Below are 27,259 nucleotides of genomic sequence, written 5' to 3' on the forward strand. Positions count from 1 at the left end.
CCCCCCCCGGAATTTTTGAAAAATTTTCAATAAAATCCATCAAAAATGTGCACGAAATCCTTTAATTTCACCATCGAAAGAGCTCCTATATGAGAAGCTTGGTCGCTTCCCTTTCGAGTTTCAACAGGCCTTTGTCCAGGGGCTCAGTTGTAAGGGGAGCTATAGTGATCACTTAATACTACTGCTCGCCTCAATCAATTTTAGGTAGAGCCATTTATCGGTCACCCAAGCAAATTTGGATTCTTTGTGACAATGTATTACATTTTTTACCATATGGCTTTGAATAGTGTTATGTTATTTTTTACACTTATTAAACTGATACTTTTGAAGAAAAATATTGATGTCCTGTTTCTTTTATGTTTTATCAGTATGTTTTCTATTCTTAATGGTCTATCAGGTATATATGACAATGCAATAGTTTGTTCTGTATTTAGTAAAAGTTATGAAAGAAATGCATTCATATGATTCGCCATCTTACACTGATTACTGACCTTCCTTTATCCAAATGAGGAAGAAATATCTCTTCAGCTATGGGAACTATATTTGACTGGCAGAAGAATTAGGGTATTATTTTTCAGTTCAGGTGAAGAATGAGATGTTCTAAGGATCGTTTTCATAAAGGTCGATTTATGTTGGAAAAGCATGAGCCGGTCGGTCGTTATATAAACCCTTATCTGGTCAGAGACATGAAAAGTCTGATACTGGTAGTAATCCTTATTTTTAAAAATATTTTAAAAGTGCTGTTTTTACGCACAAAGTCACGTGTCTGTAGGGGATGGATCATTGTTCAGGGTTGTGGCGTCAGTTGCTCTTATAGATAGTCCACACAAGTTTAGATAACTTAAACAAGATAATGTAAGAGTAGTTGCTAAACATTATTGTATTAGAGAGATAATGTGCGGTTTAAAGTAGTCCAATGACACATGGAAATCGTCAGTCTTAAATGTAATTTTCTTAGTCACCCAGGAATCCTATCATCATAATTCTCTCTACCATCAAGAGAGCTAGTAGTATTAAAATAATCGAGCAGCGAAGAGAAAAATATATCATTGAGGCCTATCATGTATTGGGGTTTTGGGAATGATATTCTAAGGGAAAGGAGACTGGAGTTTTGATTTTCCAAATTTTAAACACTAGGCTTTCTATCTGTTCATGACGAAATTATTAATCAGATTCATAAAAGTCTTCGCACAAAACATAAAGGGTTATTTAGAGCGCGCCAAAATCATAAAATTTTCATCCAAGAGAGCAATTTATCAGCATTTGTCATCTGAAAAAAAATTAATATGGCTCCACTTTTTAACGGATTGTGTAAAACATTGGTTTTTAGGCCTTCTCGTATTATTTCTAATTTCGGTTTAAGAGACTTTGAAGGATAAAACATTTTGACAGTCCTCTTTTTTTGGAATAGCTCCCTAGATTTACTACATGGGAAGGCCCACAAAACTTTTTTAGTTCTTTATTTGATTTTCCTTTAATTGTCCGTTTTTAGAGTATAATAAAAGGATCCTGTCAGCAAAATGATAAAACTAATAGCCCCCTCCTTCAAAAAGGAAGGGAATATTAAAAAGATGGGCACAAATCAAGAAGGGGACCAACTTTCTTTTCATTAATCGATAGTTATTGCCTGAGACTTTTTTCCATGAAGTAATTAGAAGTGTTTGTTTAGCATTAATGAATAACAGCCATTATCTAAATTTAAATCTGTTTTTAATACCTCCCTAATAAATTCAACATTCACTGTGGCGGTTAATGTGGGGAAGGCCGGGGGTATATTTTATGGCAATGGACAAGCCATATGCATAAAAATCATTTCTAAAAAGTATGTGTTTATGTATTGGAAAAATATAGAAAACAATGAAAACAGATGTCTTCCTTCATCCAAGGGCATTTTCCACTTTAAAGTACAAGTTCACCCCAACAAAAACTTGATTTTGAATAAAAAGAGAAAAAATCAACAAGCATAACACTGAAAATTTTATCAAAATTGCATGTAAAATAAGAAAGTTATGGCATTTTAAAGTTTCGCTTATTTTCAACAAAATGGTTATATGAACGAGCCAGTTACATCCAAATGAGAGAGTTGATGACATCACTATATTTCTTTTGTATTTTATTATATGAAATATTGTGATTTTCTCGTCATTGTCATGTGAAATGAAGTTTCATTCCTCCCTGAATACGTGGAATTCCATTATTTTAACATTTTGTGCTTCAGGCAAGGAGGTCCTAATTGTCAAATTCGTAAAAATTGAAATATTATAGAATTCAAACAATGAAAAACAAAAATAGTGAGTGAGTGACATCATTGACTCTCATTTGGATGTAACTGGCTCGTTCGTATAACTATTTTGTTGAAAATTTTGAAATGTCATAACTTTCTTATTTTACATCCGATTTTGATGAAATTTTCAGCATTGTGCTTGTCTGATTTTTCTCTATTGATTCAAATCAACATTATTCTGAGGTGGACTTGACCTTTAAGTGTATGCATTTAAAGGGGAATCCAACCCAAATAAAAACTTGTTTTAATAAGGAAAAGAAAAATCAGACAAGTTGATAGGTGAAAGTTTGAACAATATTGGACAAACAAAACGAAAGATATGAATTTTTAAAAGTTGTAAATATTGGTAATCACAATACCCATGGAGATTTCAAATTGGCCGCATATGTGATGTCATAGTGATGTAAGGCAAGGACTACTCTTCCATGTACCCAATACATATGGCTAAAATGTAATTTTTCCCAAAAGTTTTATTTCAAATTATATTTTTCTTTCATGAGGACATAAAACAATATACTACATGGGTTATATTTAGATTACTGCCCCAGGGGAATGGGTACTTAGGAGAAAACCACAAATCCCTGATAATAAAGTACATGGCCTATGGGAAAGTTGCCCTTGCCCCTTGTCATAATTTACTTACCCAGTTGCCAATTTGAAATCTACATAGATCTCAATTTTAAAGCAGCTATTAACTTTCTTATTGCTTGTCCAATTTCTTTCAAACTTTCACCATTCTGTTTAATTTATTTTTCTCCTTCCCAACACAACATTTTATGGCCAAGGCTGGATTCCCCTTTAAAAAAGATACCGGCCGCCCCTCCCCTCTCCCCAGCCGGGCCGGGGGGGGGGGGGTGGCCACTCAGTTCAATGCCCTTTCATCGTCATCTTGTCAAAAAGATGGCCTACTTCACGTTATAAGTCACAAAGATACGATCTTATATTTTTTTTACACGAGATGCAACCTACATGTATCTGTTGATTTTTTTTGGTACAATTTACTGATATGCGCCGACAACTTGAATATCGAATCGAGACTGTTAGATAGGAAAATTCTCATTTCGATGCATGTTTGCGTGATTTCCACCGCAGTAGAAATCTTCGGAGAGAGCATCTTAGCCGGGGATCTGATTGAAAGTAAGCGTTAAAAAATCATTCTTGAAAAAAATTTCGAATTTATTTTTATAAGTAACTTAAATGTTTTAAGCACAAATGTGTTGTTTCTTTTGTCCTTCTTCAGAGCAAGTCTCTGTTATGCCTTACGCGGGAGATTTTCCATGGTGAGTGGTAGTACCGGTACAACATTCAATTCACTTGTTCACTGCTACCAGTACCACCCTGCCTGTGGGGAATCTAGAGGTAGGACTATGGTATGCCAATGTTGTACAGAGCACACACTTTAAAAAATCATTAAAATATCACTTTTGTGACCAAAATTACTAATTTCCATACAGTTGCAATTTATTTTTCATTAGTAATTGGGAATAATTTTTTCATTCACCAGAGCGCTCAAAAACTTGAATTTAGGGCATATATTTGTGTACGCCCTCTATTGGTGGAAAGTAATATGGCAAGAAAATTTTCATTTTTTGATCTCTATTTTTAATTAAGAAAAAAATGATTTAAAGAATCAAATTGAAATAAGAGCCAAGTTGTATGAATAATAGATGTAATGGAAACTGACAGTGTAAAAAAATCAAGCATTTGCCCCAAAGAAAAAGAGAAAATAAGCCAAACATTGCCACCCTTATTTTGCCACACATGGAGATATAACTGAGAACAAGGTTATAATGTTCATTCAATGAGTGATTCAATTCAACCTCTCGGCGATGTTCGTGCAGGCTCCACTTCAGCTACGTTACCCCCGGGGGGCCGCGGGGCACTCGACCAAAAAAATAGTGGGGGTGTGCCGCAGGCGAGACAAAAAAACGGGGGCCTCGGAGCGGGCTTATTGTAAAAAGGAGGGTCAGAACGGGCTTCGGAACGATCGAGTCATCGACAAATGTTTGTGAAAACGGGGGTCCTTGGGCTTGGAACGGATCGCCATCGTGTGAGCGCGTATATCATATGCTTCCCTATGATTATTTTAGGCTAAGCTATGGAACGGTCATGCAGCTAGCGCGGCCTCCACCGGGTGAGCTCTCTGCGGCCGCTTTTCACCAAAATTGCAGCTCATTGTAGCAGATAAATGCGATCGGAACGGCGTAACGAAAAATATGCGAAGCTTTGGAGCAGGTTTCTTCTTTTTTTCTCGATAAGAAGAAAATGCTATGCCTTGGCCTTTGCAGCAGTTTTTTTGTTCTTTTTCTCAATAAGACAAAAATGCTATTGGAACGGAAATTTGAGTGTAAAAATGGGGGTCCCTTCCGCGGCACATGTACCAATATGCATTATATATACTGAGTGCCCCCCCGGGCTGTTAACGTACGTACGGTACCGACTACTGTACCGTACCGCTTGTCGCTACACTACCTACGCTCGCTCCACCTACCCGAACAGCGAGACCCAAAACTCGCTCTCTGATAGTGATACTCCGAGTGGCAAAGGTGGGGAAAAATGCATATTTATTGTAAGACGTTAAAGTCGAAAAAGAAGAAAAACTTTATTTCTTACTTTACACCCTAATTATGTCCCTAAATTTCACTCCATATTCACTTGTTCACTGCTATCATCCTGCCTGTGGAGAATCTACAGGTAGGACTATGGTATGCCAAAGCTGTATATAGCACACACTTTAAAAAATCATTAAAATATCACTTTTGTGACCAAAATTAATAATTTCCATACAGTTGCAATTTATTTTTCATTAGTAACTTGGGAATAATTTTGTATTCACTACAGCGCTCAAAATCTTGAATTTTGAGCATATTTTTGTGTACGCCCTCTATTGGTGGAAAGTAATATGGCAAGAAAATTTTCATTTTTCAACCTCTATTTCTAATTAAGAAAAAATAATTTAAAAGATTAAATTTACAGAAGAGCCAAGTTATATGATTAATAGCTGTAATGAAAACTGACAGTGTAAGAAAATCAAGCATTTGTCCTATATAAAAAGAGAAAATAAGCCAAACATTGCCACCCTTATTTTGCCACACATGGATATGTAACTGAGAACAATTTTATATCATAACCTTGTTCATTGGATGAGTCCTTCGTTTAGCCTCAAAATTGGTGATTTATCATTGAATTTAGAACTAGATCTAGAGCCAATTGATTTGATTTCGAGTTCCTCACAGTCACACGGATAAATAAGTTCGCTGCAGATTTCAAAACATCGCATGCACATGTGCGAGGGTCTATGTAGCTTGGACCCTCGGCCTCGCGTGTACGTATTTAGTTTTTGCCAAACAAACAGAGGCGCACGGCCAATAAAAGAGACTGTCTCCCATGTCATGAGAGAGATTATCTCCACTATATTGGACTTTTGTAAAGAATTTTGGTATCCAATTTTAGAGACAGTCTCCAGTTTGGGAGATCAATATTTGTTTACATTTGCTTCAAATGGATTACCTTGGCAAATGAAAATGTGAGAAGCAGATTCCCCCTTTTCACCGTCTACATGCGTTTGTTGGTGTTTTGCAAAGCTGGCCTCCAATATCGGCGATTGTCTCCCTTATTGGAGACGGTCTCCCATATTGGCCGTGCGTAGCCTGGAGGCGTCTGGGAAATAAAGTCATCTACTCTACATAGGGTACTCCCCATAACGCCTGGCGCTCGAATATATAGCCTTCCACACACCACGGGAAAAGGCAACTATAAAAATGCGCCAAACTGCTAGTTATATTTAGAATCTGAGAATAACACCAGAGCTACCAAGTCTCACGCATTATGCGTGAGACTCAAGCATTTTGGACTCTTTTTCATCCCCTCAAATGTCTGTCTCACGCAACTATCACAGCCTATCCCCATATACATTGTACACAATGTCTGTGATCTCACTCAATTCACAGAAAATCTCACGCATAGCTGGTCTTTGAACTTGGCATCTCTGATCTGTAACACTTCTGTACATGGGTAAAAATATCGGTTGGCGACGTTTGGCAAAAAATGGATAGTTATGGTTACAAAATATCGCCAAAATGCGATAAAAAAATAAAAATAGAATTTGTTGTCATCGACTCATTGCCATCTTTGATCCTTTGTTAATGCAACCTAGTTACATGACGCGTATAGAGGGCGGCAAAATCATGAGCGGTGCTAGATTAAAAAGTGCTAAAATGTCCCGCTTCAACCACTGAACTAGAAATACGTATTTTCAGTGGTTGAAGCGGGACATGAGATGTTTTGAAATCGGCAGCGAATTATTTATACGTGTGACTGTGAGGAACTTGATGTTGACTCTAAATTACCAATTTTGAGGCTAACTGGAGGATGGATGTGGAGTGAAATTAGGGTATAGAATAAGAAATTAAGCTTACCTTCTTTTTTCAATGCCGTTTCGACTTAAAAGTTTACAAAAAAAACATTTTTCCCACCTTTGCCACTCGAAGTCTCAGAGCGAGATTTCGATCTTGATGTTCGGGTAGGTGGAGCGTAGTGTAGCTGAAGTGGAGTGGAGCCTGCACAAACATTGCTTGAGGTAGGTGAGTGGTGGTCAGAAATCTTCTGCCTTTTGAGTTTGGGGCCCGTCCACTCTAGCGCTAGCTATAACACTGAAAACTGATCTACATATAACACCCTAAATTGATCTCCCAAGTTTTATATTGTTTTCCTTTCTTGTTCAAATTTGCTCTTTCTGTTTTCTTTAGATCTCTCTTGAAGGACAATATTGATTGCTCCAAGTTTTGAGCTCGGATGAGGTGACAGGCCAACAAGATGGCTGCAGTTGCCGGACACTTGCCGTGAGTTCCAATGCATTCTCATCACTTCCTCTTTTTTAATGTTTGAACGTAGCGGGCGGTGATTACTTAGTTTATTCATGTTCCATCGCCTGATCAGTCCCCATGATTTCCAATTATTATTTTATTTGGCATAATATCAAACAAGTCAAATACAACATAAAAAATAATTGTTACAATAACACAGTATCACAAAAATAAGTAAGCACTGGATATACCTGGATGAGCTGCCAGGCATTAGGCAAAGTTAACCAAATAACTATAGTCCACGGACCGCCCTAACCCATACCCCAGGTGAATCCACTGTAGTATTTTCATGCGAAATACCTTAATTTCACAGGAAATTTAGGTATTTCTCGCCTGAGTGCAATCTTATAAATGCTGGGATGTACATGTACAAAGTTGTACAAGGAGGTACAGGAAAAAGTAAAAAAAAAGAAAATTCCCTCAAATATTTAGAAATAGGGAATTTGTCTTAATTTCATACCTTTGTTATTTCCAGGGTAATCTGTTGTCAATATTTTCTTTTTCAATCTGTCGACTGTATGCGTGGAAGATCAAATTATGTGGCAATGACCTTTTGCACTGAATGGCACTAGTATTCAACCGAGTGATGATAGATAGCAAATCTCAAAACGGTTTTGATTGTTAAACTAGATCTATCTAGATCTATGTAAGTCTCCGGCTTTGACTTATTGCCTGTTTGGTCTCATCTCAAATGGTCTAGTGATCCATAGTCAGATGGGACAGGGGCAGATTGCAGAGACTGGGCCATCTTTATCGCTAGGTTGAATACTAGTACAAAGAATCATTGCCGTATAATTTGATCGCCGGCGTAAACAGTCGACGGGTTGAAGATAAAAATAACATGAAAAGAATAACCAGGATTTGCTCTTGGAAATAAGACAGGTCTGAAATTAAGGTAAATTCCATATTTCTATATATTTGTAGAAGCTCTCCAAACGGGTTGAATAGTAGTGCCCTTACGGTACCTTTACTATGAATGAGTGCACAAAGCCAACATGGTTCAATTCCTAAATTGAAGGGTCTACATACATCGAGCATTAGCTGTGTTTGATAATTGTGATATTTTACTTGATTGCTAAGAAAGCATTTATGCAAAAACAGGCCTTCAGGTCTTTATTCAAGGGGCCCTAAATGCCTTGCCAAAAGTCGCACCAAGTGGGGATGTTGGCATTCAGAGGTGACTAGAACCAAATATTAATGTCAGCTGAAAACACAATCTGTATTGAATTAAATTCAATATAGATTGTGTTTTCAGCTGACATGAATATTTGGTTCTTTTTAATACTGATTCCGATTTCTTGATTTTATATTATTAGTGGTCACATATGTGTCACCGACCAATTTCATTAAAAAAAGAAAAACAAAAGGTTAAACAGAAATACAATATAATACATAGAAAATTGATCATTAGTTATGCATAAATTGGCATATCAAACTACAGCCAATTTTCATGAAAAAGATAATTTACAATTTTGTAGATTAGGTCGCATGTAGATAAGGTCGCATGCCAATTTTCGGCGCCAAAGGTTTCGATGGGGGGGGGCAGTTACATGATCTCAAAAAATATAATGTACCCTGGCCTATTTATAATACATAAAAAATTGATCATTAATTATGCATAAATTGGCATATCAAACTACAGCCAATTTTCATGAAAAAGATAATTTACAATTTTGTAGATTAGGTCGCATGTAAATAAGGTCGCATGCCAATTTTCGGCGCCTAAGGTTTCGATGGGGGGGGGGCAGTTACATAATCTCAAAAAATATAATGTACCCTGGCCTATTTGCGGCTAAAAAAATAATATATGTAGGCACTGTCATCACCTACTATTGAACAATATTCTGGGAGAAAAGTGTTTTGAATTTGCTCAAAGAAGTAAAGTTTTCTTCCCTTATTTCCAGGAGAAAATATTTCCGGGCCCAGGTGAGGAAAGAGAAACGGAAGAGGAAAAGACAAGCAGCTGCACAGTTTCGAGATGCACAGAGGAGAGGTATAAGCCTGTTCGTAGTTCCTTTCTGCGCATGATCAGAGGAAGGTCATTTGTACTAAAGTGACATGGTGGTTTGAAATCTAATGAAATATGCACCAACATCGATGTCTTGTTATTATAATTTTGTATTCCATAACTGTGTAAAGCGCTGTGAAACGATTATATATTGTAAGAGCGCTATATAAATGAACATATTATTATTTGATTATTCATATATTCTTTTGAATTGTGGTTTTCATTTACATCCACAAAAAACAACAATGCGCCCACGAACGACAGTATTTCACAGTTTGCCAAGTACATTGTGCAACATGCTACATGTATATGCATTCAAGTAGGAATGCAACGAATACCTTCATGATGTGTTCATTGGTGCGCTATTCTAGTCACTCTTCATCCTGCTATGTAAGATAAGATATTTTATTCGTCTTTCTGTCTGCACATACAAGATATTACGTAAGGCAAGCTTACAGTACGTAATATCTTGCTTTGAAATCTGCCTATCATAATGAAAGAAATGAAAGGTCATTTACCAAAATCGTCCATAAAGTAACTACGAACTGGTCTATTGATTTGGTACCTGTTTTAAAAATACTTATCAACATTATTACCTCTTTACATGACTTTAGGAATTTTTGATACCCTTTTCACTGTAGGTGCTGGCATTGCCCGGCCATAAAGTACAAGTAATACCAGTATGAAGCTGTATGATAGCACTGGATAAATTTAAGTCCAGAATTGTTATTCCGATCTCATTCCCGCTCGTTCCGAACTCAAGGGTCTAACCATATGTTTCCTCCAATTCCATTTCTTAATATAAATGGGAGAGAAGTGAAATGATTATCCACTAAAAGGGATTTAACTACCTAATACCAAGTTACGAAGATAGTTGCTTGCATGACATCCCGTATTTATGGTAAGGTCTGCAGTGCTACTGTACATTGCATCAATCGAGTTGCCAACCCTTACGGAATATTAATGAGATGTGTTCTAATGTAAATTCAGTGTTTACTTCCCGATTGAATGACTGAGTGAAAAACTTTTGTTACTATGATTTTGTCTCGTAAGAAAACATTTGGTTATTCACATTGTAATTTCGTATCTGATTAATATTCCATAATGGTTGGCAGCTTTGCATCAAGTGGATATGGGACCAAGAACTGGGCTATCACTGTCATAAGGATAAGCCAATCGTGTAAAGGAGTGACTCTGCATCAAATGGGAAGACAATAATGCAATGTCGTGTAGTGGTTTTCATGGCAGCTTAATATTGGTTTTATATAAGATTAATGAAGGTAGTTGCAATAAACATGGATTTCATGTGACAGTCTGTAAGGCCAAGACCTAATGTCACTATATCATCAAGATCTGATTCAGTTACATAAACTGAACCTTGTGAAATCCCGAAGTCTAAGCTGAAATCGATCACAATGTAGATCAACAAAACAGCACGTGTGGGACAGTGTATTGTTATGATTTGGAAAGAGACCGACAATCATGCTTGTTGTTGTAATTTCTCAGCAATTACACAATATCTTGCAGAGTCTTTTTTAGGCACATATTTTATTATACCCCTGCCAAACAAAGTTTGAAGTGGGTATATAAGAATCAAAGTACGGTCGTTCGGTCAGTGAAGGATGATGTCTTATTTCTAATTATTTTACGTAATTCTGACCTCTAAAAGTTTTCCAAGAGATTAATTAATGAAGATGAAGGATCCATCATATCCTTGTAATACTTGAAAATTCTGACTGTTATGTAGATTTTCCAGCAGATGAGGAAGATGAAGATGAAATGCAAGATGCAGGAGGAGGCGCAATGGAGGCAGAACAAAAGGAAACAGATTATTGTATAGCCAGGTAAGGTGTCTGGTCATCTCTAGGTTGGCTTGGTGATGACCACCACAAAATGGAAATGATGTGCAAAAGCTTGCATGGTTGTGTTTATTAGTATAGGAATGATAAACACAGTTTCTTGAATGGGATTTAACTTGATAATTGACAAATGGGCTAATTGATTTCTTTGAGATATCAACAATGTCCACTTTTTTTAGCTTGCCTCTGTAAAAGAAGAGCATCATGCATAGGCAGCTGTGCATAATTTCATATTTGAGGATCGCTGCTTATGGGTTCAAAAGGGGTGGTCCGGGCGGAAAATATATCTAAAAATGCTGAAAATTTCATCAAAATCGGATAACAAATTATAGTTATTGAATTTTTAAGTTTATCAATGAAAACAGGTATATGCACATCGCCATGAATATTTATTAAGTGGGCTGATGATGTCACATCCCCACTTTCCACTTTTACTTATAACATGAAATCATTTTACTTAGATATAATTATTTTCAGCGTGGAGTACCCCTTTGGTATCGTATGGTATTTGTTAAATCATGCATCGCAGTTACAAAGACTGAATTGCACATGGATATACAATATTAAAAATGTACAGTCTCAAAACAGTGGAATTATTTACATATTTTAAAAAGTACACATATATCACAGACTGAATGCAATAAATAACATACTACTATGTATCAAACCATACACATTACGTATGATAAAACAGTAATGTAAAAAACACCCATAATTAAAACAAAGAAGAGGAAGAATAATAATAGGAAGAAAAAGAATAAGGAGCAGAAGGAGAAGGGGAAGAAGGAGGAGAAGAAGATGGAGAAGAAGAAGAAGAAAAGGAGAGGGAGGAGAAGAAGAAGATAATGAAAAAGAAAAAAAGGAAGTTGAAGAATAACAAGAATATAAAAGATCACATAATATATTGCAAAATGAGAATACAGAGTACTGATACATGTAAAAGGTAAAATTTTAAATTTGGTAATCATGGAAAAGCAATTATAAAATTCATTAAAAAATTTCAAATAGACATGTTTAAGAATAGAATTATTACATATTAAGGGTAAAGTTCATTTACCAGTCACTTTGCTTGATCAGTATAATTTAGAAATTAGTTGAATCGCGGCCGGTACAAAGATTGTTTTCTACTTTTGAATCATGTTGCCTGTTTCAGTTAAGAATTATTATAGACCGAGTTTCAAATATGAAAAATAGTTTGACAAACAAAAGCAGAAATTCGAATGTGACAAAAATTATAAATGGTATAGCCTTGCAAGATGGAAGGGCATAAATACTAGATAAGTAATCATAAATTAAAAAAGTAGTAAAAAGCTGAATTATTAAAATTGTTATATCATTGCTGGTTTAAGAGCCTTACCAAATAGGGTAAGGCGCTCTTTTTATAGCGTTCTGTTCTGCATTTGATTTCACGTATCCTCTTACTGTGTCTCAATTGCCTACAGTAAAAGAATTCTGGCTTTGGGGCAACCAGTCACGGAAGTTACAATACAGTGATCTAGTGAAGTTCAGGCAAAGTGATTCTCTTCTGTTTCTCATAGAAGTGAGATTACATGATTCGAGTGCCTGTTGATATGATTCATATCGTATTCCTAATATTGTACGTAGAGCACGCTTTTGGATTGACTCTATTGAGCCTCTTGGTTGAGCCTCCTGGTTTAGAGTCAGTGAAGAATGACAGATTAAGAATTAAGAATGCCAGGTTAAGAATACACAATGATAATCGGAAATATTTTGTACAAGTATATATATATTTTTTCTACCCTAGGAACACAGAGAGGAATGGAGAGGAGGCGGCTTGGTTGGAAAGAGAGCAAATTGCGCAAGCGGAGTTTGAAAAACGGCGGAAGATTGCCGAAGCCTTGAAAGAGAAGGAGATGGAAGAAAGGGTAAGAGCACACACACAGAAAAATGCTCTCACCAATAAGATGCAAGGATTTCAGTAGCTTATAATTTCTGGCAAAGATACTACAAGGGGAAGATCGGACAGTACATAGAGCGTGCAATGAAGCGTTTGGGAAAAGCGCCCTACATCGTTGAGTGAGTAACAACATTTTTGTCTCACCTGCGAAGCAAAGTGAGACTATAGGCGCCGCTTTTCCGACGGCGGCGGCGGCGTCAACATCAAATCTTAACCTGAGGTTAAGTTTTTGAAATGACGTCATAACTTAGAAAGTATATAGACCTAGTTAATAAAACTTGGCCATAAGGTTAATCAAGTATTACTGAACATCCTATTAGAGTTTCATGTCACATGACCAAGGTCAAAGGTCATTTAGGGTCAATGAACTTAGACCATGTTGGAGGAATCAACATCGAAATCTTAACCTGAGGTTAAGTTTTTGAGATGTCATCATAACTCAGAAAATATATGGACCTAGTTCATGAAACTTGGACATAAGGTTAATCAAGTATCACTGAACATCCTGCATGAGTTTCACGTCACATGACCAAGGTCAAAGGTCATTTAGGGTCAATGAACTTTGGCCAAATTGGGGATATCTGTTGAATTCCCATCATAACTTTGAAAGTTTATGGATCTGATTCATGAAACTTGGACATAATAGTAATCAAGCATCACTGAACATTTTGTGCAAGTTTCAGGTCTCATGATTAAGGTCAAAGGTCATTTAGGGTCAATGAACTTTGGCCGAATCGGGGGTATCTGTTGAATTACCATCATAACTTTGAAAGTTTATTGGTCTAGTTCATTAAACTTGGACATTAGAGTAATCAAGTATCACTGAACATCCTGTGCACGTTTCAGGTCACATACCAAGGTCAAAGGTCAATGAACTTTGGCCAAATTGGGTGTATCTGTTGAATTACCATCCTAACTTTGAAAGTTTATGGATCTGATTCATGAAACTTGGACATAAGAGTAATCAAGTATCACTGAACATCCTGTTCGAGTTTCAGGTCACATGATCAAGGTCAAAGGTCATGTAAGGTCAATGAACTTTGGCCATGTTGGGTTTTTTTGTTGAATAACCATCATAGCTCTGTAAGTTTATTGGTCTAGTTCATAAAAAGTGGACATAAGAGTAACCATGTATCACTGAACATCTTGTGCGAGTTAGAGTAGTATTCAAAGTCAGCACTGCTGCTATATTGAACCGCGTGATGCAGGTGAGACGGCCAGAGGCATTCCACTTGTTTTACCTTTGCGCATCGCGATATGGTTTTGTACAGAAATGGTGAAGGGGTGAAGGAATAGATGGATTTTTACATTTGAAATGTTTTTTTATTTAATTTTTTTTCTTGAATTAAAGATTAATATATTTCAGAGGTTTCTGGGTAATAGAAGGAGGAATTTTCCATGCGCCGCACTTGAGTCCTCTCCGAAATTCCCTCTCATTCCTCCCATATGTTTTATACACAGCAGCGTGCCAATGTGCGATGGTTTACTTGCTCAACACTAGTGAGCGCCCTTCCCCATGAGCATTAATCGAGCTTTTAAAAAATTGCCGAAGTGTCCGATATTCCCCTTGTAGTATCTTTGGTTCTGTTGATCAGTGACAAGACACTTCATGAAAAGCTATTCTTGCATCACATTAACAACAAGGCACACATTCTCAAAAGAGGTTTCAGTTGTAAGTGTACTATGGCACGAAAAATGCACTTCATTCAAGCATGAATTAAGTGCCCTTGCCAAAAGTGTGCATTCATGAATGGTTTTTCTCAGCGTATGTGATGTATAAAGTGGAGTTATACATGTATACTTTAAGGACAAGTCAACCACAACAGAAAGTTTACTTGAATAAATCGAGAAAAATCCAACAAGCATGACGCTGAAAATTTCATCAAAATCCAATGTAAAATAAGAAAGTTATGACATCTTAAAATTTGCATTATTTCACAAAACACTTCTTGGTCGGTATGCGAATGAGCAGACTGATGATGTCCCTCACTATTTCTTTCCATCTACATTGCAATTAATCATTGCTTTTACACACAAATATGCTTCAAAGAAATTTTGATGATATATCAATATTATGATAAAGTGTTATATAGTAATGGATAAGGGATAAATTATTTCAAAAAGCTTGTTCTTTTTTCTGAACATAGTGGTTTGGATGCTCTTACTAAATTTTTACAAATGTATTCACACACAGCATAAAGATTCAATTATTTCTTAATGCCATATTCATTGTAAAATGAATCTAGAGAATGAATGGTATAAATTGGAAGATTCTATACTGAAAATAGATTGCAAAATCTGTTTTACAATAGTGTAATTTTTTGTTTATTTTTCAGATTTAAGATGGTTTCATATATGTGGTGTTTAATTATGCACAAAAAGTTTTTGTCTATTTATGCAATAAATTTGAATCTAACCCTAATGCTTTTGTCCTCGAACAAATGAAATGAATTGAAGGAATGATAATTGCATTGCTTTCAAACATTCCCTAGAGCTATCCTGTAATCTTATCACATTTTGGAAGGTGAGGAAAATGTCTCTTAGAAATTAACTTTCATTTGCAAACTTTTCTCTTCTTATATTCCCCCATGATTTTCCTTCTAGAAACGCATCCAAGCGGAATGGGAGGAGCAACAGCGGATGGAGGAGGAGGAAAAGGAGAAGAAAGATCAGGAACTTGAGGTGATAGGCTACCAAACTCTGAGTATCGACCTCCAAGTTTGCATAATATCCTGTTCATTTGATAAGCAATTCATTTCTTGTGCATGTTTGCTGGCCAGATCAGAAATTCGTGCCCCCCCCCCTCCTGGTCCCAAACTTTACACAATTGGTATTGTGATAAATGAGACCCCTCTTGTGCCCCCCCGCCATTGATGTGAAGATGGAAATTAAGTGAAGGCTCTTTTTTTTACCGATTTTTCTTGTTGGTATCTTCTCTGCTTCCATGGCATTATGAAATTAGTAAATTTTTTTGCTTGAAAATTTGTTCCTACCAAACGATATTGATACTTGAAACCAGTTGATTCATTTCTAAAAGAAGAAAAAAAAATCAACGAAACGTATCAGAGAAAGTTTGAGGAAGATCGATGGAATGATAAGGAAGTATGGGCATTTGAGTAGCAAGATCACTAATGCTATTTAGATCCTACATTGGCAATGTGACCAAGATCTGTGACGTAACACATCTACACTTGTATATTACATCAGTACACATTTTACTTAATTTTTCTCTTTTGTCTAGTCTTTTGCAAGATCAAGTGTTTTTATAAGCCCGTCCTAGGGGACGTATTATTTTTTAATGTTAAGATATGGAATAGAAGTGTCACAAAATTTTATTGTGAATGAATGATTTACCACATCATTAGAATGAGCAAAAAAGGAGATGTGTTGGAGGTATATTTTCAGTTTTTAAAGGGAGTGTTGTAAAGGTGTGACATTGCAGATCTTGTTTGCATTGCCAATTGGAGGATCTCCCAATTTTCTGTATTCTAGACAAATATTTTTTTTTGGATATACTTGTCATACATTGAGTTTGAAAGTTTGTTGATAATACTACATACATGTAAGTAATGCTGTAGACTTCCTTAACCAAGATACACATAGCCTCTGCAGGATGAGATAGTGTCAACCATTCTAACTCCATCGTTTCAACTGTATCTTTTGCAATGATAACATCAGATAGCAATGTGCACACCATCATTTTCATCTTTTATGCTCACGATATACATCAAGTCATTCAATGTTATCTACTTGCTAGCCAGTTGCCTGTCTATGCTGAAGAGATATTTCAACTTTTGAAAAGAGATCTGATTTCTCAGGAATAAACCACAATCGCTACAAACTTGATTCATCCCAAATATACTGAGTTTATTAAGAGTTGAATAAAAAAAACGGGCCATTGTAACAAACAGCTTAGCGATTGATTGTCTCGCCCACCAGAGGTGAAGGCGAGACGTAGGGATCCAAATGTCGTCCGTCCGTTGTCCGTCTGTCATCCGTCCGTCGTCCGTCCGTCACAAACCTGTAATGACATATAACTCCAAACCGTAAGTCTCTTTTCAACCAGACTTAAATGCTGGAGTCAGAGGTCACATGGTAAGGTCAAAGGTCATTTCAGGTCAGTATTAAAGTTTACATGCAAGACTCTCTTATGACACCCAACTCCGCAACCGTAAGTCACTTTTCAAGCAAACTTGGATGGTAGATGGACTTTGGGGACCTGCATGTTATGCTGCAGTTGGAGGTCACATGGTTAGGTCAAAGGTCATTTTGAGGTCAACATTAAAGTTTACATGCAAGACTCTCTTATGACACCTAACTCCGCAACCGTAAGTCGCATTTCCACCAAACTTGGATGGTAGATGGACTTGGGGGACCTGCATGTTATGCTGGAGTCAGAGGTCACATGGTAAGGTCAAAGGTCATTTCAGGTCAGTATTAAAGTTTACATGCAAGACTCTCTTATGACACCCAACTCCGCAACCGTAAGTCACTTTTCAAGCAAACTTGGATGGTAGATGGACTTGGGGGACCTGCATGTTATGCTGCAGTTGGAGGTCACATGGTTAGGTCAAAGGTCAATTTGAGGTCAACATTAAAGTTTACATGCAAGACTCTCTTATGACACCTAACTCCGCAACCGTAAGTCGCATTTCCACCAAACTTGGATGGTAGATGGACTTGGGGGACCTGCATGTTATGCTGGAGTCAGAGGTCACATGGTAAGGTCAAAGGTCATTTCAGGTCAATATTAAAGTTTACATGCAAGACTCTTATGACACCCAACTCCGCAACCGTAAGTCACTTTTCAACCAAACTTGGATGGTAGATGGACTTTTTCTGGTTATGTTCATAAGTGGGCGAGACCCAAAATTGCTTTTGCCTCCTTTTTAAGATTGATATGCATTGATTATTGTGTATGGTCAATCATAAAATTACATGTACAAACTCCCTAAGCTCTTTGCTATGGCCTGTCCCAGAAAAAAAAAATTGTTTTAGAGATAGATATCATAATCATCAAAATTATGTTTGATTACAAATTTTAATCTGACATTAAAAAAGATATCTCTTCTTTGATCACAACCCAAATACATGTTCTTCATGAATTGTTCACGGTGGCTGATAACAAACAATAAAGAATGAGCCCAGTTGGAAATCAGTTGCACAGAAAACTCTTCTCTCATTCAGAGATTTACACGTGGTACAAAAAAGCATTATAAAGAACACAAAAGAAATGCTAATGAACAAGATTTTATCCTACATGTAGAAGAATGTAAAGAAGGGTCTCTTGAGATTTTTCTGTTTAAAGATTTGAGGAATTTTTGACCAGTATCATGTGACTAGATGTAGTCATGTGACTTAAAAAAATCTTTTTCTTATTTGATATAACTTTACTACATGATTGTGCAATTTACTCTTATTCCGCCCAACAAAGAATGTTTTTCATACATTTCTTGGTGCTTCTCAGACTTAACTCAGATTCTTTCAGAATTAACATAGCTCAAAGATCCAGAGTCATGTGATCATTCATGACATGTGACTGATCATGTGACCAACTCATATGTCCTCTTTGAACCCAGAGTGTACTTCTGCAGCTGGACCAAGAACTGGGCAACGAGAAGGTGAGGTGCTTCCTTTCTGGATTATATTTCAAATCATGCTTTTATTGTATTAATTTTGTTTGTATTTTTGCCTTGGCCTTTGGGCAAACTCATGTCACCAAAATGGCTCATGACATCATAATAATAATAATTGACTTCATAGTGATAACAATTATGATTTTGTTAATTTCGTTAATTTTGTTTTCCACCCGTCTCTTGTATATCGGTTATGTTAATTAGTATTGGAACTATGTTTGGGGACTTGCCTTTTTTACAAGCTCTGCTTTTCTTGGCAGATAATTTTATCTTCAATATTTGTTATGAAATGTTATAGAATTGTATGTATTATTTTGAGTATGTATTATTTTGAACATGTTTTTACACTGTACTTGGATTTTATCTTTTGTTTGAACGGAAATAAATAAATAAATCTAAATCTATGATAGACAAAAAAAAATCAATGCACCGAATCCACTCTGCAAAGATGCACAAATAAAGTATACATCTGCAATAATGAATTCAAGACTGAGTAATTGACAATTGGAAGCATTTAATAGATGACTTCAGGTTTAAATGTGGTAATGAAAGTGCATTATTGGATACTCAGGGGGATATCCCTGTAATGTCATGTTTGTCGGTGCAAGTTTCGACAATTCTGAGACATGAAGAATGCAATGAGCATTAGTTAACAGCGACACGACATACGCTCCTGTGAAACTTGCTCCGGTCTTAATATCTCAAAGGGTTAGAGTTGGGATTGTAGTAGACCTTTTGGTGCAGAATACAGTAAAATGTAAGGATTAGGGTTTATCAAGGTTTTAAGGTTAGGTTTCATGTTTGGCTTAACGTGCTGATTTTCCATCCGAGCAAGTGTCGCCAGAGCACATGTCATGAAACCAGATGAGCACATGAAAGTGGGGCCACCTACATGTATCTCAATCATGTCTGGACACTGGAAGCTCAGGGAGTCTCGGATAAAAGGTTGAATACAAGATTTCGACTCGATGATGAAAACTTGTTTTCTAATTGATGCTTTTGTTACTCTAGGAGCCTTCCAAGGAATGGCGTAACCCAGAGGCACCCGCATCGAGTCAACCACCCGGGAACCAACCTGTACGGGCTGAGAAGAAAGAAGAGCTGTGTTCCTTCTTCATGAAGACCGGTGCTTGCCGTTTCAGAGAGAGGTATGAAACTAGATTAAGATCATATCATGGTTGGCAATTTCCCTGGGATAATTCGGTATTTCCCTCCTAGGTGGCAAATACTGGGAAAAACTTGTTGATGCTCTTAAGATTTACAAGGAGGTACAGGGAAATGCTAGAGATGCTTGAGAAACACCAGGGTAATACCTGGAAAATATTTAAGAAGTTTATTTTGTTGTGTTTTCCTGCATTTCCAACTATTTCTCCATTTCCTCAAAAATTATTGCTCCTTTTTTCACCGATATTTACCACAAATATTTCCGTCTCTGGCCAACCCTGGATCAGATGTATTGACCCTTATTAGAACAGGATTTATACGGGTTTGGCTATACTGAGGCCTTAATTATTTTCTGCATTTTAGGCTGAATAACACCTCCTCCCCCCCCTTCCTCAGATTGCCAAGATTCATTTGGTCTACTATCGATTTAAGTGTTACCATTTGGTGTGAACCACACTTGGTCAAACTTACTACTTATTTTGCATTTTTTTAAATAAAAGTATGGCTTATAAACAATTTTAAGAAATTATGTAGAGTACAACAAAGTGGGCTGTCGGTGAGACAAAATGGTATAAGTAAAAGAACATGTTGTATCCAAACTAAGATTAGACTATCTAGGATGAGGCCAAGCAGCCTTTAGACTACTCAGCCACTTTACCTCCAGTTTACATGTACAATCTGGGGAGTTTTCATCAACATTTATGTCCGACAAGTGGTCAGCAGATCTGATAACTTACCTTGAGTTTGATTGACCGAGGGGCACTGGTCCTGTGGTAGTTATGAGATAAAATAGGAGTTGTCAGATAAAATGTCTGACAAGTCCTTTCATGAAACGCTCCCCTGTTCTGTCCGTTCTCGTAGGTGCTCCAGGACACACCCACCAACGGAATGTGGCACCACCCTCATGATCCCGGGAATGTATACAAACTTTGGTCTCGGTCCAGACTTCAAGGATGAATACGACGCCGACATCGGTTTGGAGTGCGACGAGGAGTCCGCTTACGTGAACTTCCACGAGTTTTATGAAGATGTCTTACCCGAGTTCCGTGAATATGGAAAGGTTTTGCAGTTGAAGGTGAGATTTTGATGTGGTACCTGAATTGGGAAGCCAGCCGAAATTTATTTTGTCCCCCCAAGAAAATGAAAAAAAAAAACATAAGAGAAGCAGGTGGTTAAAGTTTGAACAAAATTGGACAAACGTAAGAATATTATGAATTTCCAAAAGTTATATCAAGTTGTAATCACTATTCGTGTGATGATTTCAAATTGGCTGCAGATGTAATGTTTTTGTGGTGTTCGGTAAGGAAAGCTAATATCAAGGGTTCTGGATACCTTTCAGTAAAATATAAGCTTTTGTTAAAAAGTTTCTGCACTCTGTAAATGTATTTTCAGTAATGCTAAAAAAGTTAGTGAACCCACCGCAAAACGCACTCCTTCATGCTTTGGACGAAGACAACAGCACTACAATCTTTGGCAAGCTCAGAGAAACAAACTTTATTGAATCTAAAATTTTATTACCTGACTTCACAGTTAAATATCTAAAAATGGCAGAACTTGAACACTTTGAATATGTTCCTTTTTTGGCAGGTCTCACTAACTTCTTAGCACCATTTTTATATAATGATAATATATTTTTTCTATATAGCGCAGAAAGATTTGCTGCCAATTATTAAGAAAAAGTCATGATTATTACGATATTTCAGGTCCAATTATGCCATTGTGCTTTTGACCTTAATTATTAAAGTTTTGAGGGCAAATAAATAAGTTAACATTTAATACTATATAGTAGTACATTGGAAATTTGTGAACTAAAAAAAGTGGCCAATGATGCTCAATGTTCACATGATTGTGTATCTTAGTTTACATTGTTCAGAGTGTTATCATCATCTGCTTAAATATTGACTTGATTTTGTGGGTTTATCCTCTTGGATTTATCATGGATTTACACAAGAGAGAGTACCAGAGATTAATCTTAAAAGAAAGATTCAATTCTTTTTATTAGAAATCTTTATATTACCTCTTCAAAGAAATTTATAATACCGCGTGGCGCATATGAAATCATGACTTTCATGTCAAAATTATGAATTTTGAGCTTCTGGATTAAATACTTTCTTACTTGGCAGCTCTGTCAGCATATATTCTGCGCTGTATTACTGGGCAGTTCCATGAAATATTCAACCATATTGTACGTCCGACCCCCATTCTTCTAAATTCTTCACTTCATAAACAGACCAAGTCATGGTCCTTTGAGAACATTACAGACTGCCATAACTACCAAAAATGTAAGACAGAAAATTTCATGAAGGTCTCGCATACATGGGGTCGGACGTACATATTTTATGGAATGGCCCCACTATCATTATTGTATCCTTGTTGCCAGGTATGTCGTAATTGGGAGCCCCATTTGAGAGGTAATGTCTATGTCCAGTACAGTAGTGAAGAGGAAGCAGCCAAGGCTCTTGAAGTCTTCACAGGCCGTTTCTACGGTGGAAAGCAGCTGGATCCACGATACTGTCCGGTCAGCAGATGGAAGCCAGCGATATGTGGTAAGAATGATCAGAGATCGTGGTATTATGTTTAACTTGATAACTACAAGTAACCTGACAGGTGTGTGCGCTCTAAATGAATCCACCTCTTTTATTATCATTATGAATAAATCTCTTGGAAATGTATGAATCTGTTCTATTTTGGAGAAAATTTTACTTAACCCTATATAGCCCAGGCTTCAAGTATTTTTGAAATTGCATGGGGGGGGATGTTCATGGGAATCCGTGGAATTCTGCAAACTGTATGGGTATCGGCTAAGTAATGACTGTATGCCTCTATTCTATCTATATTCTCATTACTTTTCATATGGATGTTAAAGCCATTGGTTTTGACCTCCTTAGAAGCATATCTATCAGCTTCTTCAACAGTATGAAACCTATACATTCTCCATATTTTTGGACTTAAAAAAATATTTTTGAAGTATTTGATATTGAATTCCATCAGGAATGCTTATGATTGTGACCAGCTATGACTTAAAATGACTTATATTTGTTTTCGTAGGGCTTTTCCATCGTGACAGATGTCCAAGGGGGAAGCACTGTAACTTCCTTCATGTGTTCCGCAATCCTAGAGGTGAATTTTCTGACGCTGATCAAGACCGTCCTCCTAGAACACCAAGTCATCGCCGAGACGACCAGAGGAGGCGAGATTGGCAGGCCAGGGAGTCCAGGAGACGCTCGAGGAGTAGAAGTAGAAGTAGAATGGATTATGGACGTTCAAGAAAACACTCAAGAAGTAGGAGTAGGGAAAGAAACAGGAGGCGGTACTCGCATAGACGAAGCAGAAGCAGAGAGCGGTATGTGAGAAGAAGCAGGAGCAAGGACAGGGATCCCAGAAAAAGTCGTAGCAGAAGCAGAGACAGAGGTTCTAGAAGAAAAACTCGAAGCAGAAGCAGAGAGAGAGGTCCTAGAAAAAGTCGGAGCAGAAGCAGAGACAGAGATCCTAGAAGTCGTAGCAGAAGCAGAGAGAGAGGTTGCAGAAGAAGTCTTAGCAGAAGCAGAGACAGAGGTTCTAGAAGAAGTCGTAGCAGAAGCAGAGATATTCATCCCAGAAAAAGTCGTAGCAGAAGCAGAGAGAGAGATCCTAGAAGAAGTCGTAGTAGAGGCAGAGACAGAGATTGTAGAAGAAGTCGTAGCAGAAGCAGAGTGAGAGATCCTAGAAGAAATCGTAGCAGAAGCAGAGACAGGGGTTTCAGAAGAAGTAGAAGTAGAGATAGGAGTAGAAGCAGAGAGAGGTTGGATAGAAGAACAAGGGACAAAAAACATTTAAGAAGGAGCAGCAGTGAAAATAGCAGTGATAGAGGAAGTAGGAGTGCAAGTAGAGAGAGGCAGTTGCATTCTGGTAGTTCAAGAAAAGAGGAAGGTAGTCAATTTGATTGCAACAGAAGCAGAAGTACAAGTAAGGAAAGGTTCCGAAAGAGGAGTAGATCTAGCTCAGCTCATAGTGATGTCGGGTCTGATGTTAGAGAACACAAGATGATTCGAAGTGATAGTACAAACAGGATTTATGGAAGGGTTGTGCATGGTAGCAAAGACAAGGTCAAGGGAAGAAAAAGCCCAAGTAGGGTGCGGAAGAGAGATAGAGCGGAAAGTACTTCAGATAGTGATCACGAGCAAAGCAAACCAAACCTTTCTCTGAAAGTAAATGGTTCAAAGGACAGTATCCCTCACCTGGAATCGAACGATAAATTCCCTGTGAGTCCTTCTTACAAAGACGAGGAAAGGCCTCCCGCTGATGACCATACTGTGACAACGGCTGCCCGCAGGAAAAAGAAAAGCAAAACAATGCACAAAGGGAAGCACAAACGACGCTCCTCCTCGGAGCTCAAGAAAAAAAGGGGGAGGCGTCGGGAAAGTGAAGCTTCGTGTCCCAGCTCTTCTGAAGAACAGGAGAAAGAAGATTTGAAAGCAAAGGAAAGGGAAATGAGAGAAAGGATAGAGAAGAGACACCTTGCAGTGGTGAACCTTAACTCTGGTGAACTTGTGACCAAAGGAGATCAGGGTAATGAGTCAGATGATGATGAAGCCTTGAGGCTTGCAGCCATGAGGACAATGGGGCATAGGTCAGCAAACACGTGACCTTTAATCTAGGCATCCCACGCTCATTGAAATTTCATAAACATTCTTGTTATATATGATATCAGTCCTGGTAACTTGAAGAACACTGTTAAAAACATGTATTTAGTACTGTAGCCTGTTCATAAAGACTTGTTATAGTATCAAGTGTGCAGGTAAAGATGAAAGCTACTGAGATCATTCCTATGATTGGCTAATAGTAATCTTGTTATAGAAATTGCACATTTGTTATTAATAACAATTCTCGATGAAAACAGGGTTCTTATTGTGAATTTGAATACTGGATTAACCTGTCTCAAATTGATGGTGAAATGCTGTTTATGATGTCCGTAAAATGCAGTTAAAGATGAAAGCTACTGAGATCATTCACATGATTGGCTAATAGTAATCTTGTTATAGAAATGACACATTTGTTATTAATAACAAGTCTCAATGAAAACAGGGTTCTTATTGTGAATTTGAATACTGGATTAACCTGTCTCAAATTGATGGTGAAATGCTGTTTATGATGTCCGTAAAATGCAGTTAAAGATGAAAGCTACTGAGATCATTCACATGATTGGCTAATAGTAATCTTGTTATAGAAATGACACATTTGTTATTAATAACAAGTCTCAATGAAAACAGGGTTCTTATTGTGAATTTGAATACTGGATTAACCTGTCTCAAAGTGATGGTGAAATGCTTTTCATGATGTCCGTAAAATGCAGTTAAAGATGAAAGCTACTGAGATCATTCACATGATTGGCTAATAGTAATCTTGTTATAGAAATGACACATTTGTTATAAATAACAAGTCTCAATGAAAACAGGGTTCTTATTGAGAATTTGAATACTGGAATAACCTGTCTCAAATTGATGGTGAAATGCTGTTTATGATGTCCGTAAAATGCAGTTGAAGATGAAATCTACTGAGATCATTCACATGATTGGCTAATAGTAATCTTGTTATAGAAATGACACATTTTGTTATTAATAACAAGTCTCAATGAAAACAGGGTTCTTATTGTGAATTTGAATACTGGATTAACCTGTCTCAAAGTGATGGTGAAATGCTTTTCATGATGTCCGTAAAATGCAGTTAAAGATGAAAGCTACTGAGATCATTCACATGATTGGCTAATAGTAATCTTGTTATAGAAATTACACATTTGTTATTAATAACAAGTCTCAATGAAAACAGGGTTCTTATTGTGAATTTGAATACTGGATGAACCTGTCTCAAAGTGATGGTGAAATGCTTTTCATGATGTCCGTAAAATGCAGTTAAAGATGAAAGCTACTGAGATCATTCACATGATTGGCTAATAGTAATCTTGTTATAGAAATTACACATTTGTTATTAATAACAATTCTCAATGAAAACAGGGTTCTTATTGTGAATTTGAATACTGGATTAACCTGTCTCAAAGTGATGGTGAAATGCTTTTCATGATGTCCGTAAAATGCAGTTAAAGATGAAAGCTACTGAGATCATTCACATGATTGGCTAATAGTAATCTTGTTATAGAAATTACACATTTGTTATTAATAACAAGTCTCAATGAAAACAGGGTTCTTATTGTGAATTTGAATACTGGATTAACCTGTCTCAAATTGATGGTGAAATGCTGTTTATGATGTCCGTAAAATGCAGTTGAAGATGAAAGCTACTGAGATCATTCACATGATTGGCAAATAGTAATCTTGTTATAGAAATTACACATTTGTTATTAATAACAAGTCTCAATGAAAACAGGGTTCTTCTTGTGAATAAGAATACTGGATTAACCTGTCTCAAATTGATGGTGAAATGCTGTTTATGATGTCCGTAAAATGCAGTTAAAGATGAAAGTTACTGAGATCATTCACATGATTGGCTAATAGTAATCTTGTTATAGAAATTACACATTTCTATTAATAACAAGTCTCAATGAAAACAGGGTTCTTCTTGTGAATAAGAATACTGGATTAACCTGTCTCAAATTGATGGTGAAATGCTGTTTATGATGTCCGTAAAATGCAGTTAAAGATGAAAGTTACTGAGATCATTCACATGATTGGCTAATAGTAATCTTGTTATAGAAATTACACATTTGTTATTAATAACAAGTCTCAATGAAAACAGGGTTCTTATTGTGAATTTGAATACTGGATTAACCTGTCTCAAAGTGATGGTGAAATGCTTTTCATGATGTCCGTAAAATGCAGTTAAAGATGAAAGCTACTGAGATCATTCACATGATTGGCTAATAGTAATCTTGTTATAGAAATTACACATTTGTTATTAATAACAAGTCTCAATGAAAACAGGGTTCTTCTTGTGAATAAGAATACTGGATTAACCTGTTTCAAAGTGATTGTAAAATGCTGTTTATAATGTCCATAAGAATTGATGTTTGCTGAAAAGCAATGAAATCGGGGAAAATGGTGAGGTCACATGTACTGTCCATGGTACACACAATCGTTTTTGCCTGTCTTTCTTTTCTGTCACCCAAAAACCAACAATAAGTCGTTCAAAGTGAATTTTTGATGTTTTTTTTTTATTGAGCTTGAAAAAGCGCATGTTAATCTTGTTTGGAAGTTTCATCAAGAAAAATAAAAACAGTCAAATGCATATCTTTGTGGACCAATTCAAATGAAAAATTTTCACCTGTAATGAATTTCATCTTTAGCCAACTATAATTTGTACACAAAATGAGCCAATTTTGGCATGGCATTTTCTTGGAAAAGGTCATGTGGTGTCATGATGCGTCACCCGTCGCAAATTTTTCAGTTTTTTGATGTGCAAAACTTAGGAATAATGTCATGAAATTTTGCAGTGTTGTCTTTCTTTGTTCCAGAAAAGTGGTGGGTAAAGTCATTCCTTTTGTGGTTTGATAATGAATGTCAAGAAATTTTGTTCAATTGAAGAGTATCACTAT

The 27,259-nt window shown here is 36.7% G+C and overlaps 1 protein-coding gene across 2 annotated transcripts; it reads left to right on the forward strand.

Moving 5' to 3' along the window:
• Window positions 1-3,332: 3,332 nt before the first annotated feature.
• On the forward strand, window positions 3,333-26,462 carry LOC121429620 (U2 small nuclear ribonucleoprotein auxiliary factor 35 kDa subunit-related protein 2-like). Of its 2 annotated transcripts, none has more exons than XM_041626749.1 (11): window positions 3,333-3,421; window positions 7,033-7,125; window positions 9,054-9,142; window positions 10,905-11,001; window positions 12,782-12,902; window positions 15,539-15,616; window positions 18,514-18,555; window positions 19,582-19,718; window positions 20,596-20,809; window positions 22,115-22,280; window positions 22,783-26,462. In XM_041626749.1, the coding sequence occupies exons 2-11, from the start codon at window positions 7,100-7,102 to the stop codon at window positions 24,357-24,359; spliced, it is 2,547 nt and encodes an 848-aa protein (XP_041482683.1). In that variant the 5' UTR covers window positions 3,333-3,421; window positions 7,033-7,099; the 3' UTR covers window positions 24,360-26,462. The 2 variants fall into 2 exon arrangements, with proteins under 2 accessions (XP_041482683.1, XP_041482682.1); XM_041626748.1 differs by lacking the exon at window positions 3,333-3,421 and adding an exon at window positions 6,568-6,677.
• Window positions 26,463-27,259: the final 797 nt, after the last annotated feature.

Source organism: Lytechinus variegatus, chromosome 16 (genome assembly GCF_018143015.1).
Source record: "Lytechinus variegatus isolate NC3 chromosome 16, Lvar_3.0, whole genome shotgun sequence".
Lineage (NCBI taxonomy): Eukaryota > Metazoa > Echinodermata > Echinoidea > Temnopleuroida > Toxopneustidae > Lytechinus > Lytechinus variegatus.